Source organism: Pan troglodytes, chromosome 13, assembly GCF_028858775.2.
Source record: "Pan troglodytes isolate AG18354 chromosome 13, NHGRI_mPanTro3-v2.0_pri, whole genome shotgun sequence".
In the NCBI taxonomy this organism is placed as follows: domain Eukaryota; kingdom Metazoa; phylum Chordata; class Mammalia; order Primates; family Hominidae; genus Pan; species Pan troglodytes.
In genome coordinates, this window is record NC_072411.2 from 45,560,101 (window position 1) to 45,575,821 (window position 15,721).

The window sequence follows — 15,721 nt, forward strand, 5'->3', positions numbered from 1 at the left end:
AAGGGTACTTCACAGAAGTACTGTTTAGGGTTGAGAGTGAAACTATGAAAACTGAAGACTGCTAGAAGCCTGAAAAACAAAGAGAAAAAATAGAAAGGGCTGGGAAGAACTTTTCTCCTCTGTCAGTCCCATCCCTGAAACTCATCTTTGGGCTGCCTTGATCAAAGGGTGCTACCCCTGCAGCTAAATGTCCAGCTTCATTTGAAAGCTGCAGCAACTCAGCTATCCTTGTTCAGGGAGATCCTCTTCCCCCAGGCTAGTCTCTCCGTAGCAGATATTGTCATTATCACTAGAGACTTTAGAATCTGTTAGGTTTGATGAGATGCAAAAATATAAATAAACATGTGGGGGAAAACTATTCACAGAAGTGCATATATTTGGTAACTCCTATTTATTTAGATTCCAAACTACTTAGAAGTTAAAGTAATTAAGCTTTTTCTTGTACTTGCCTCTTATGAAAAAAAAAAATAAGTAAACAAGGCAATGAGAGAGGTTTACTTCCAGTGCATGTCGTAGATTCAGCAGAGAATTGGCCCCATTTTTGATATCTATGTAACATAAAGCAGCAACCGATATTTCTAATCAAAGCCCCAAAGCATCATAAGTTAACGCAGTACCTCCTGAAGCACTTACAGTATATTCTGTCGTGTTTTAGCATTAGGCGTATTTTTTCTGTGTCTTAATTCAAAAACATAGGCCATTCCATAACCTATAGCACTAACAGAAGTCACCCAGTTCTCCAAACATTCTCAGTAAAGTTTTGGGAAAGTTACATGACATGGGGCTCATGTCGTGAGCATTTTAAAGGAAAAGAAAAGATGGTGGGAACAGAACTGGAGAAAATATAAAAGATGAGAGTAGAGGCTGGGCATGGTGGTTCACACCTATAATTCCAGCACCTTGGGAGGCCGAGGCAGGCGGATCACGAGCTCGGGAGCTCGAGACCATCCTGGCCAATGTGGTGAAACCCCATCTCAACTAAAAATACAAAAATTAGCTGGGTGTGCTGGCGCATGCCTGTAATCCCAGCTACTCAGGAGGCTGAGGAAGGAGAATCGCTTGAACCAGGGAGTCGGAGGTTGTAGTGAGCCGAGATTGTACCACTGCACTCCAGCCTGGCGACAGAGTAAGACTCCCTCTTAAAAAAAAAAAAAAAAAATAGAAACAGCATGCTTTGATAAGCAATCTAAAAGTTTTGGGCTGAAAACCAATTCTCAAAAGGAAAAACTAATGTAATTTATAGTTTAAAATCAAAAGATGGAATTATTAAATTGCTGAAATCACCCATGTTTTGAATACGATTTTGTCTTCCAATATCTGCTGCTTCTCTATTATAGCAACTTAGTAGGAAATAATCTGCCCATATGTGTGGCATTTCTGTGGGAGAAAAATTCTAAGTGAATGCTACCTACTATGGAAACTACGAGGGCTGTATTTTCTCTCCCCACCCATTATTTTTATAACATAATCCTGATCAATGAAGCATCATCTAGAGAAACTTCCAGTCTAGAGCGATTGATGACTGGAAGTTATTATGACAATGCCGATGCTGGTGGTGGCCATGAAATGAGCACCCTGACCCAGCTACCAGAGTTAGAAGACAGTCGCTTTTTCTCCTTCTTCCAATTTCATGGCTCCACTAAGCATCTTCATTTCTGAATATCTCCAAGACTGGTCCCCTAGCCTCTCATAAATTCATTGAATTCCTTCCTACTTCCACCCCTCAACATCATTCAAATAAACTTTCCGTTGCTTAATACAGCCACAGTGTTGTGTTTTTCCGTTGCTTGCAGCCAGAAACCTTAATCAATATACGTCATTACCACGATAGTTGGATAATTGTCTGATTTGTTTTTGTGACTAAGCCATTTGGGCTGCCATTATTGTTTTCTGCTTCGCTCTGTGTTCCGCATGTGTGTGTCCTTCTAGGTGCTTTGTTCTTCCTTTTTGAAGTTTACTAGAATCGCTGCAATGGCCCTCTCTCCTGAAAGCAGAGTCACATCATTTTGAAAAGCCTGTGGAGACTGTCTCCTGCATAAATGATGATAACACCGTCACATTATTTGAACATTTAACTGCCTCTATTGAGCAGTTATCCTCATAGTTTTGATTCATTTGGAATCTAACTGACAGAGATCCCATTACTGGGTGTTCTTTCCATAATTTGTCAAAAAACATATAGCAGTGATGAGGGAGAATGAAACTAATTTGCAATCTGGAAGACTTAACCTGGTTATGCTGATGAACTAACAAAATCGGTCAAAAAGTTTGAGAGCTTAAAGATTAAAAACCACCATTCTCTAGTTAAACACTAATTCATTATGTAAACAACATGATTTATAAGGGCAGTCATGTGGAGGGTCTATTTATTTTTCTCACCAAAAGATGCTTTCAAAGAAAAATTGCAGAAAATGAATTTTTTTTTCCCAATCAATGTATATCCTGCCACCCCTGATCATTAAGTGCTGAAACGGTGGGATGAAGATAGAATGATCACACTGGCCAAGGTCACAGGAGTTTGCAGAAGATTCCAAAAATATTGGCAGCCCTAGCAAGAGGTGCTTTCTAAATAATATGCATATTTTTATGGTTGTTAAGTGAGGAAGAAAGGATTACCAGTAAGCACACAGATGGGAATATAGGTGGGAAGTCAGGAGCTCAGGGTTTTGGAAGTGTTCTTTTTTGTTTGTTTGTTTGTTTGTTTGTCTGTTTTTGAAGAGGAGAGTAGAAATAATCCTTAATGTTGTTCCAGGACAAGAGACATGAGCATTTAGGGGACAAAGTTCATTAATGCTTGCCTGGAAAGCAGAATGCCTTTTCTGTCCCTCCCTTTTTTTATACTATTTTAAGATAGAAGTTTCCATGGCTCAAATGGATTTCTATCATTGAATTGTCCTCCTTGGTGTATGAAACTCTAGGTGTATTAGATTTACAAATGGAGAGCAATCCTACAACAGCACTTAAATTCAACAATGACAGTGTAGTTAAATCTCTGATTTCCTTTCTTTGGACAGCACTATTTACTTTGCAAAGCCATGTGATGTGCATTATCATCTCTTCTCAATTATTTAATTCATTGTCTGTCAAGGGCTAATGTTGTAGTTTACATTCTTTCCACTGTAAATGACAGAAACTTGTCCAAACTGTAAAAGTCAGAATGGAATTTACTAGCTACTTAATTGAAGAGTCCAAGGGACAGGGATAGCTTCAGGCATGACTGGATCTAGGAGTTCAAAATGCTATCAAATATATTTGTCTTCCATCACTCAGCTCTGTTTTCCACTCTTCCAGAGGTGGCAGCATAGCGTCTAGAAGATCAGACTCATATCTTCATAGTTTAATCTCTCATAAAAAGAGGGTTCCTCTTTCCCAGTAACATCAGAAAAAGTCTCAGGATTTACTTGACAGGATCCACTTGGGCCACATGTTCATGCCTGAACCAATTACTGTGGCCAAGAAGATAAAATGCGTATTCGTCACTGGAGATGGAGAGGGTGGAGTCAACACTACCCAAAACAAATGGCAGCAAAATGAGAAAGGACCATCCCCAAGGGAATCTCAGGGTGTTCTTGCCAGAGAATAGGAGGATAGACACAGGACCAGCAAAACCAATTGATATCTACCATACTCTTCCTAGCCAGTGTCATCTGTAAGTAGTGGATCCCATTGAGCTATTTTGCCAGACCTGGTCCTATTGTGACTGTAATCCCTTTCTTGAAACGTTTGTCCAATGCTACATCCATATTTTTGCCAGGTGTATTTGCTTGCAATAAACAGAAATTTACTCAAGAGTTCTATTAAAATGGGTGGGAGGGGATCTCATGGTATTTATGGAGCTCATGACATGGGTATGGCAAGTGCCATGGCAAGGATACAGAGTGCCTGGAGTAGGCACTGGAAAATCAGGAGCTGAGTTGGATCTGTTCCATTTGCCTCTCCCTGCAAACTAGTTCCTGTGTCCGCTCATCTGCGGCACATAAGCATCTTCCCAAATTGGCTGTCCCAGCCCCCAGGGTTTAAGTGTAGGCAGCCTAGAGTTCTCATCCCTAGAAACAACCACCTCAGTCTCTCAGTATCCAAATTCTAAATTTTGTAGAAGAAGCGTTGCTTTGTTCAAGCTTGGGGCACATGGTGACCTTTGATGTAACCAAGTTCACCTGAGATACTATGTTCTTGTACTCCAGAGCCCCACCTTCTTGGGTGAGTACAGCAAGTTTCAAGAGAGGCTATAAGTGAGAAGAACAGTTTTGGCTTTGCTGGTAACTGGGGAAAGCAAACATCTGCCCTCTAGCTAGTGAAATTCCAGATGTCTAGGCTCTTTACTCACCAAGACACCAATGGCAGTTTTTCCCTTGTGAGGGACTGGATGCACTTGCCTGGACCACCAGTAAGTGGCAGTAATGTACCTCCCCCACTTCCAACATTATAACCACTAAAAATAATCAGCAGTGTACTTCACCCAGCTCCCTGGCAATAAAAAATACCCTGTAGCTGAAATTCTCTCCTATCCATCCCAACTCAAAATCCTCTTCCAGGTCTTATCTCCACTTATAACTAATTGTCCCCATATGCTAGCCTTTTCACCTCTAAAGTTCTTAAAAGAGGAGTCTATTTGATGTCTCTACTTCTTCACCTTCTCTTCAAGTCTTAATTACAACTATCTGCTTTTCAGTTTCACTCCTCTACTGAAACCATTTTTCTTAAGGTCACTCATATCCTGAAATTGCCAAAATCCAGCAAACACTTTTCATCTTGATCTCTCATAACCATTCTGCTGCATTTAAAATGCTTTTCCTTAATGTCTAAATTCCATTTCCATTCTCAAGACCCTCAAGTAACTGCATGTCTGTCTTCTCCAGTCAAGCAAGGAACTTGGAAGTCACTTTTACCTGGTGGATCAGCTCACCTCCTACACCCACTCGCCAAACCCGACTGAATCACTCCTTCTTGCCATGTCAGGTTTATTGTCTTAGTTCAGGTCCCCATCCTCCCTCTCCCAAGAGCCTAATGCTCTGTGACCTTTCACAAATAACTCAATATCTCTGGGCCTTAGTTCCCTCTTCTGTAAAATGAAGATGATGATAGTATACACGCTCAAAGGGTTGCAGGTGCATGTGAGAATTAAATTTTAGAATATATAAAGTACTTTGAGCCCTGCTTGGCTTAGTGTACTGTACAATAAACCCTCACTATTATTTCTACACGTATCTGCAATAGCATTAGTCATATTATGTTGTAGCTGCTTGTGACAGTTATTCTGTCCCCCTAAACTGTAGGAGATGGTGCATCATTACATTTTCAGGCTGGCACACAGTGTCTGGCTTATAACCTGCATGAAATAGTTACTGAATGAATAAAGCAGTCTTTGCATTATTTACAATACGGAGCACATGGTAGGTGTTCACTAAATAGTCACTGAATGGAATTGGATAGAATTGGATTAATCTGGAGAGAATGCAGAAGAGGTGCCATAAAATTTGGTAAGGCATAAATAGTTTAAATTTTAAGGTGAAAGTAATTTTCTTTGAGACTCCTCCTGAGGATTGAAATTAAACTGAAGGCATAACTCCACATTCTTAGCAAATTTAGAACTTTTTTTCTGTTTTGTTCACTCTCCAGTTTTAGTTTCCATGTCCTGCCAACCCTCTTTGTTTTCATTCTCACAGCATAGCTTAGATCATATTTCACCAAAAACCTGGACTCATCACCACCTATGTGAGTAAGCTATTGCTGCATGACAAACAAACATAAAATCTCAGTGGCATATAACACCGAGCATCTATTTCTCATGTGTCTGTGGTGCAGGCTTGACTGGGCTGCTCTGCTTTAAGCTGCAGGTCTGACTGGACTTGTCTCTTCACTAAGGGTTGGCCTCAGTTCTGTGCCATATGTATGTATTCTGGAGCCCAGGCTGAAGGGGCAGCAGCTCCCCAGGGAAGCTCTTCTTTGGCAATAGCAGAGAAACAAGAGGATGAGTAGAAATCTGCAATGCGTCTTAAGGCCTCAGTCTGGAACTGATACATTTCCACTCACATCATTCCAAAGAAGATATTTGGCCAAGCCCAATATCAAAGAAATGGGGGAAAATAAACACTGCACACTCTAATGGGTGGTACGAGATGGTTCCATGGCAAAGGAGGTGAATGTATACATCTAATTCAGAGAAGACAAGAAGGATTGTGCACAGTGATTACACCTATCACACCCTTATCCTGATTCTGGTCTTCGTAACATCTTTCCTAGGTAATCACGTCAGTCGTTTAACTAATCTCCCTGTGCTTCATCTTCCCCACTATATTACCCCCCGCCCTCCCTTTTCTTTACAAAGTGCTACCAAGTAAACCTTCTCAAGTAGAGTATGATTATAATGATCACTTTACTAAAAAACCACAATCACTTCCTAATGTCATGTCATATGCTTTTGGCTGCAGATAATAGAATACCTAGTTAAAAATGACTTCTTTCATATGAAAGTAAGTCTAGATAAGGTGTTTTAGTGTTGATTTAAAAGCTCAAAAGTGTCACCAGGGTCTCAAGTTTTTGTTGCTTATTTTTAATACATTAGCTGCTGTTCTCAGCACTCATTGTTTCATGGTGACAAGATTGCTGCAATAGCTCCAAGCATCACATCATTGCAAAATGATGTTCAAAGATGGATTAAAAAAAAAGAAAAAAGACTTCTTATATATCCCTTTCCTTTCTTCAGGGGAAACAAATCTTTTCCTATATAGTCCTGAGTCACTTTCCTAGACATTTCATTGACCAGAGCTATCTAATCACCCAAAGTTCCAGAGCAGGTAAAAATCAATAGAGATGATTTTCAGGTTCTGTCATATGAGTGGCTTCTAAAAACAAGAAAGAGGGTGGGAGAGGAATTACTTATATGTAGAAAATCAATGGTATCTGCACACTCTCAAATAATTTAACTAACCTGGCAAAATTTAAGATGCTTTATAACATAACCTCCATCTCTTTTATAACTTAATACATCAAGATTTCTCTAAGAGTGAATGTATTCCTCAGCATACCCCAGTCTTCCTATCATTCTTCCCATCATTCATGCATTTGTTTCCTTCCTTTCATTCCCCAAAATGCTCTTTGTTCCCTCTTTTACTTGTCTTTCCTTATCTTTGAGGATTCAGTTATTCAGAGAAGGGAAGCACTCAAGGCTGGTCTGTTGCCCCACCACATGCTCCCACATTGCCTCTGCATTTCCCCAGTTATAGCAGTTTTCTCATGATAAAGTGTTCTTACCTGTTTACTTATATACTGCCTCTACTGGGCAAAGATTTAGAAAATAGGGAATGAGTCTTGGTTGTTACATTACCAGAGCCTTTCCTAGCTCTAAATACAGTATAGCCACTCAAGATGTTCTTTTGCAAATAACTAAATGAATAAGAGAGTAAATTCCCTGGAATGCTGTTGTCTGTATCTTCTCATATCCACCTGTCTAAAACAAAACAATTTCTCCAAACACAAACTCTCTCTCTCCCACCCTCTGTTGTACAAACATACACACACTACACACCACGTCTACACTAAATGACACAAAAAGACCTCATACTAAAGGACATTTTTCTTAGCATTCAGTACCTTTTATGACACCTGCTATATATTTTTTGTATATTCTTTGAATACTTTTATTAGCCCCCTATAATATTACAAACTTCTCGATATTGTTTTTACAACTCAATATGCCTACCTCATTGCTGTGAAGATAGAAGATAATATTTGTGAAATTGATTTGAGTAATAAAATCCATTAATGGGTTTTTTACTTTATAGCAATTCTTCTTCCTGACTGTAATCTCCAGACAATGTAAATCATTTGATCTGATCTACTGGGTTATTTTTTCCTAGATAATATTTTATGTCATTCTTTCTTGGAGTGGTTACACAGTGTTTTGAACAAGTCATTGTTACTTGACAAAAGTATTCAAAGCAAATGCCCATTACTATTTCCCACTTCTCTATACTATGTCCATGTGTTTTGAGCTTCTTTCTGTTACTTGAATAAAAATGCACATTTCCATATTGGAGTTTTGTTTTTGTTTGTTGTTGTTGTTGTTGTTGTTGTTGTTGTTTAGAGACGGAGTCTCACTCTGTTGCCAGGCTGGAGTGCAGTGGCGCGATCTCAGCTCACTGCAACCTCTCCCTCCGGGTTGAAGCAATTCTCCTGCCTCAGCCTCCTGAGTAGCTGGGACTACAGGCACGCGCCACCATGCCCAGCTAATTTTTGTATTTTTAATAGAAACGGGGTTTCACCATGTTGGCCAAGATGGTCTAAATCTCTTGACCTCATGATCCGCCCACCTCGGCCTCCCAAAGAGCTGAGATTACAGGTGTGAGTCACCATGCCCAGCCTGGAGTATATTATTAATAGTGTTTTAGCTTTAATTGTTCCCTCCATGTTGGGTTGTCACCAATTCAAACCATTATGTTTTCCTAAGAAATAAATGAAAATTATGATTCATTGAATTCTCTCTACACTCCATTTTGAGTATCCCCTTATAACAATATATATCACTGAACATTATTTTATGCTGCATTATTATTCTATCTAATTTTACATATACTTTAAAAATGTATTGACTACCTCCACTGATGGTTAAGATGATGTCTTGCAGTCCCTCATTCTACAAATGTTTATTGAACTTCCAGTATGTGCCAAACACTGTCTAGGTACTCAGGATCCAATAATAAATGGTTGAGATATGACGCCTACTCTCCTGGGTTTTGCATTCTAAGCAAGGGAAACAGCTAAGCAGAAAACATTTCAGTCTCATATGTCAAGTGGAGATATGTGCTCTAAGAAATGTAAGGCTGGGAAAGTGGCATAGAGAATGGCATGGAGTGGAGCCATTTTTTTAAAGGCTGGTAGGAAAGGCTGCAATAAGAAGATACCATTTGATCAGAGACCTAAGGCAATGGAGTTCCATGAAGAAGAAAATGCAAAGTCCCTGCAGCAGAAGAGTGCTTGGCAGCCATGAGAAACAGCAATGTGGGGCTATTACAAATTTAAAGACGGGGAGGAAAGACCCAAATGAAATCCATTAATTAGTGGAGGTCAGATTATGTAATACCTTATACGTTACAGTAGGGACTTTGATTTCATTCTGAGTGAAATGGGAAGCCCTTGGACCCACTAAATATTTGTTTCATTATCAGTAATAAACAGATACTATCTCAATAGCAAAACCCAGAAATTGATGGTGGTGAGGGTTGCACAACATTGTGAATGTATTTAATGCCACTGAGTGGTACATTTAAAAATGGTGGAAATGATCAATTCTATGTTATATGTGTTTCACCACAATTATAAAAAACAAACATCTATCTTTAAATACTGCAGGCCAGAGTCTGTGCAAGCACTGGTGAAGACATAGATGATTCAGACACTCAGAATCTGCTTTGAGAGAATCTATTCCATATATTATAAATGTAAATACACAATGCAAGGTAGCGTCAATCATGTTCCAAATGAGAGGGCTAGGCTAGGATTTCACAGTGGGTATTCTCGGAAACATTAGTCTGGAGACATGCTCTCTGAAATCAAAGGATGTTGCTCAAATAAGTTTGGGGGAAAATGCATCCTTCACCCCTCATGGGGATTCACAGCACACATTGGCATATCATGGGCTGTAAAAATAAATGCATGTTAAACCTGTCTAACTTTGCAGAACCTAATGATGTGAAACCATTTTGTTCGCAGGCCCTTTTTCCTGAATCATCTATTAACAGCCTGAGGGTCTGGTATTCCAAAGAACCTATGTCACAGGAGACACAAAGCTGAGATAGGAAGGAGTTAGTGAAGAAATTGTGATCTGAGCTGAGCCCTAAAGGAAAGGTGATAGTTAGATTAGAGAAGACAAAGGGCATTCAAGGCAGGAGAAATGCTAAGTAATTCACTTCGAAGCAAGTCTCCTAGAACTTGCCTCCTTATATACTATTGAGTTGCAGAATGAATGTCCTAAATATACTGATAACATTGTAATTTTCATAATCATTTACTGGTAAACTTCTTCTAAAACACTCAGTATACCAAAGACACTAAGATAAATTATTTTGCAAAAATTTTCTCAATTCTTTGTCTTTCCTTTATAGACCACAAAATTAAGGCCCAGAGAGACTATAACTTACATAGTCATCCCTGCCTAATCGATGCCTGAGCGTCAGTTTTCTCACTCTGGGGCGAGGGTCCTGTTCCATCAAGGAGGGAGTTGTGGTCTTCATATGTCTGCCATAGACACTATGGAAATAAAGCAAAAAAAAAAAAATCTTATGCAAGATGAAGATTTCAGCATGCAATGGATATGGAAATGGAATCAAATTAAAGAACAACGCAAGCTTGGATTTTAATGAAGCTCATCTTTGTTTCTTTTGCAGATCAAATTTTTGGCTCTCATCTGCACAAAGTGTGTGAACGTGAAAATTCCACAGTTCCGTGGTTTGTAAAGCAATGCATTGAAGCTGTTGAGAAAAGAGGTGGGTGACTGAATGTGCAGCAGTTCCCCCAATTACTGCGCCCTCTACACAACCAATACTCAAGTTAGCAGTGCCACCTGATTTGTCTGAGAAGCCATGCAATTAAAACTTGACTTGTGTTAATCGGCTAAGAGGATCAACTTTCTTATTAACTTCAGTTTGTTTTTACAATAGGGACATTAGTAATTCTCACTAATGTTCTTTTTTGTTTTTAATATTTTGTCTGTCTGACATACTGTTGATTCAAGTGCAAACTTCTTGTTTTCAAGCCAGTGATAAAACATTCATAAAATATCAGCACTCACAGTGTTAGAACCCTCCTAACATTCATGCTGGTAGACGTTGTGCCAGAACAATTTTTGGTAAGCCCCCAACATTACCCAAGTTAAGCAAATAGCATTCTGAATCACAGACAGTGATATCCCACCTTCCACATGTCTCTGTTCAGTACAGAATACGCTAACGGGTTTTTCAGGAACAATTAAAAGACACACCTCAAAAGATGACCTTTGATTCCTCTATTTCAACATTCTGTTTTTCTTCTGAAATTATTTCATCTTACTGAAGGGAACAAAACAAAACCCAACTGAATCATCATTTCTACTCCACTCTATCTGTGGGGTGTTTTTCCTTCAAACTATGACTTCATTCATTCAAGGTCATTTTTCCTGGAAGATACATATAGTAGATGCAGAATCTTAAAAAATGTATTGTATAAAAATGCGAGGCTTCATCACCATCTGTTACAAGTTTACAACATATTCCCAGGATCTAGGGGGATATATATCATGTAAAAGATAGACGTGTTTTCAGAAAAAGGATTGGTGAACCTATTCCCATTTCCAGCTCCTAGTCTCTTAAGACAATAGAACCAAGGGGAAAAAATCTTTACCCAATAATCTGCTAGGAAAAAGCCATTTTAATTCTCTGTGTTACCTGGCTTTATTATAAAAGCATAATAAAAATGGTCTGCAATTTCTAACTCCTGGAAATTCATACTTTAATTATACTGTAAGGACAGCCTTGGGATCCTATTATTCCCCTATCAGTAGGGAATGAGAGAATAACAAGAAGGGGAAGAGTGGGTAGGGAATGTGGATAAAGAGAATGACTTTGGGGAAAGCATATCAACACATCAGAGAGAAGAGCAGAGAGTACAGTGAGAGTAGAAAGCAGCAACTGCAGGATGAACATGAGGAGAGGTGTCTGTGAGAAATGAAGTCAATTGGAGTTTAGAGAAAAATGTTTTTATTGCAAGTTGCAATTTCATTTAATTTTATAAGTACATTTTTAGGAATAAATATTCTTTGGTAAGTACTTAAAGACAAAATGGATCACTGAGAATATTATAAAGTTATTATTTCCAATAACTAAATTGTCATCATTTTCAGGAAATCTTCATCCACTTATAAATACTCAGCCCCGACAGTGTGAGCACTATTAGACCAAAAACCCAAATAGGGCATTGGGGAAGCACATAATAAGATGTGTGCATGTGTAAAGAAGCGCTCCATTCCTCCCGATTTATGTCTCCACCCTAGGCAAAACGAAAAACTGCTAGATGCAGCTTTGCGGTGTGCAGATATTATACTATTGTAGAGTAGAAAATGTCTATAAATAGAAACCATGTCTTTTGTTCATGGCATTTTGTTGGTGATTTTTAATAAAATAAGACAATGTTTTTGCTGACTGGAGCAATCACATCTAGCATTATATTTCATTGTCCCTGTGTTTACTCTTAAAATGAATTTGTAGATCCAGCACCAAACAGGCGCTAATCACACATATGATTATTAAAATAATTCCTAAGCATTTTAATGAAACTCAAAGACTTTCCAATTCCACAAAGCAACTGATAATTCAAAGCACTTTGGCAGCATCAGCTTAAAGGAACCCTATGGAAATATTCAATAAAAACTAAGAAGCACAAGATAAACCTCTCACATCATTGCAAGATTTACAAGTGTGTACTTTTGATTATAATTTTCTATGATCATTTTGTTGGATTAATATTCTTATATTTATACACCAATTCTATTTACTCAAAGTGTTGTTTTTATGAAATTCTGGCATAAAGCATTTCAGGACAGAAATAATTTATGTGAATCTAAGTCCAATGTTTATGCAGGCTTCTGATGACATTTTATGCTGGGGTTGGTATTAGGAAGTAGCATATAAAGGTGCCAAGTCTCTCAGCATGGCTGGGACTCAGCATATCTGGATCCCTCCTTCTAATGGCCAGATACTCTCCCAGCCAAGAAACTCAACTGCAGAGTCATGGGAAATGCTGATGGACCAGTTATGGGAAAGGAACATTTAATGAAAACTATGTGTTTACTCTCACAGTCTTAGGGAAATGATCTTGATACTCACTACATCGGCACATTGGCGGTTATAAAAAAGATTTGTTTCCTTCTCTTTTTTTTTTCTTGTGATTATTTTTTACTCCTTTAAAAAAATCTACAAATTGTGGCTATATCTCTAAAATGCTTATTAGATGGATGATTTAAAATGAAACATTATCAGGAAGGCAGATCTCACTATTCATTCATTCATTCATTCATTCATTTATCCATCCAGTCAGTCAGTCAGTTATTTGTCTTACCTGTTTGCATTGAACAGAGCCAAATTGCTCACACTTCTGTAGTCTCTCCAAGGAAATTCTACCCAGTACTTGGCAAAAGATGCATTCTTTATTCATCCCTGGTAAAGTGATATTAGTTACATTTTAAATTTTGCAACTTTTGGACATGCCTAGAAGAAAATCTATCAATAAACTGAATGTGAACCAATTTAGCTAATAACTTGTTTAGTATGTTTCCTTATCTTGATTTGGTTCTCTTTATTACTCTAAACTACCAGAGCATTCTCCTTCTCACCAACTATTATAACTAGATTAACTTCATTTCTGTGGTTTCTGACATTGTCTGCTGAGCCTTGAAAATACAAGCAAAATTTGGAAGACAAACTGTTAAGGAGCATGTTAGTCTTTAAAGCTCTTCCAAGTGGTTCCTTCCCGCTTGCCTTGCCTTTATAGTCGTAGAGCATGTATCTGAGAAATCATAATTAGCCAATGAAAAACTCAACTTATGTTTCTTTTTTGAAGTAATTTCTGTGAAAATATTAAAACATGGTTCCGCTAATTCTTAATTCATATCCTGGGTACAATGACCAAAAGCATGAGATCATCTGACACTATTTTGGAGGTTTGAGGAAACAAGCACGTAGAGCAGGGGTATCTAATCTTTTGGCTTCCTTGGGTCACATTGGAAGAAGAAGAATTGTCTTGGGCTACACATAGTGTTACATACACTAACGCTAACAATAGCTAATGAACTTTTAAAAATGCAGAAAATCTCATAATGCTTTAAGAAAGCTTACAAATTTGTGTTGGGCTGTATTCCAACCCCTGGGCCATGGGTTGGGAAAGCTTGATGTAGAGGAAGGCATTGTGACATATAGTAGATATAAGCAGTGAGAAGTTCATTTTTCGCTATGTTATAGAACACTTTGTGTAGTTTATGATGACGTCATATGTGTAGAAATTGCTTACTTAAAAATGCAATCACCTGTGTCTCTTAGATACAAGGGCCTAGGAGACCTGAAGTAAACAAAGTATATATTTTAAACTGGTATAACAAGTAAGACCTTGATTCATAGTTCTTTTTATGCAAAGCACGTAATTGACTATCCTTTGTTGAGGTCCATTATTTGGAAAGAAGCTTTATACAGCACGAGACACCTTGTAAGTACTCAATAAATATTGGTTAAATGAAGCAATCGAAGCCAAATAGCTATTGAGTACCTACTTTGTGTCATCTTCCATGTTACCAGCTGATAATACAGAGGAGATAGACATTAAGCAAACAGACACACACGGTTATGTATGTTAGCATAAACTGTGATAAGTACTGTGAGAGAAAAGAACAGACCCTACAAGACAGAAGAACCATAACAATAATAAAAAGCAGGGAAATATGTGTGTTTAAAAATGATGTAATAAACCTTGAACGATAAACACATATTTATCTGGTTTTATCTTCGTTATAAGACCAGGAGGCGTTTTATTTTGCCTTATTTTGCAAGTTATTTTCTTAACATTGTGACTATGTGTTATAGGGAGTCCTTTGGTGTGAGATCTAAAAGGACATGCCTTAAGTGGCGAACCAGTCATGTTTCTACCCAATAATACCAAACATGCATTTTGCCAAATACATATTTTATATAAGAGTAGGGTTAACTAGATAAATGAGCATATTTCTACCCTAAAGATATTTTTATGCATCCAAAATTTTTTTGGTTTTAAGGGAATAACATTAATTTTTTTAAGTTTGTAATATAATTCAGATTAGCATTCATTTGGAATGTCTTAACTCATACTTCCTTCATGATTCCCGGTTCTGGTTAATATGCACCCAAACTATTTTAAAACATTAAAATGATACCTAGAGATTTATTGTACAACAATGTGAATATACTTAGAATTACTGAACTATACACTTAAAAGGGATTAGGAAGAGAAATTGTATGTCATATGTTTTTGACCACAATTTTTTTAAAATGAAATCATGTTTTTCAAATGTGATAATTCCAGGTATAAGCAACTTTGCAGAATGCCTCAGCAGATGCTAATCAACAAGAAGTTTGCCCTTTCTGTCTTTTTTCTGGAACACGAAATACTATGACAGGAATGGTACACAAAGTTACATACTTGACTTGGTGCCTAAAAGCCACCCTGGGATCCATAACCTTGCTTAAAGATTTAAGAAAGACCTTTAGTCTACTTCTGAGAAGGTCCTTAGCCTCAAAAACTTTATCTCTCAACTTGACTTCTTAGCAGCTGTTATATTTTTTTGCTGTCGTTTGTTTGACAGGATCCAGTTATAGGTTCCGATGTCTGTTTAAAGAAACAAGGAGGCTGTTGGCTTTAAAATTCCCTCATTGCTTGTGTGATCAGCATTTTCCCAGGCTTTTCTACATAGTTTGCCAAGCAAAGGGACTGACCTTTTGTAGCAAACACTTTTTCATTTCAAAATGCTCACTTTGATTTTTGTCCCATTTTATGCTCATTCCAAACTGTTTACAACCCACTAAAAATGACTGTGAATTATATGTTTGTGTAATGGATTCCTTTTGTGGTCTGAGTGGAATGTTTACTTTGAACAATTAGTTATCTTTGGGTAGATTATAGCAACTTGGAAAAAGGATGGCTAAAATTATTATTATACCTTAACTGT

General features: G+C 37.8%; 1 protein-coding gene across 6 annotated transcripts in view; it reads left to right on the top strand.

Annotated features, from left to right (window-relative positions):
• Positions 1-15,721, top strand: part of ARHGAP15 (Rho GTPase activating protein 15) — a 638,999-nt gene that overhangs the window by 379,334 nt on the left and 243,944 nt on the right. For 5 of the 6 annotated variants that reach the window (XM_001157299.6, XM_063790436.1, XM_016949756.3 and 2 more), the window contains one exon: positions 10,386-10,484. The exons of the other annotated variant lie outside the window; for it this stretch is intronic. In XM_001157299.6, coding sequence (XP_001157299.1) covers positions 10,386-10,484 — 99 coding nt within the window. The remainder of the gene's footprint in view (positions 1-10,385; positions 10,485-15,721) is intronic. 6 annotated transcript variants of the gene reach the window in all.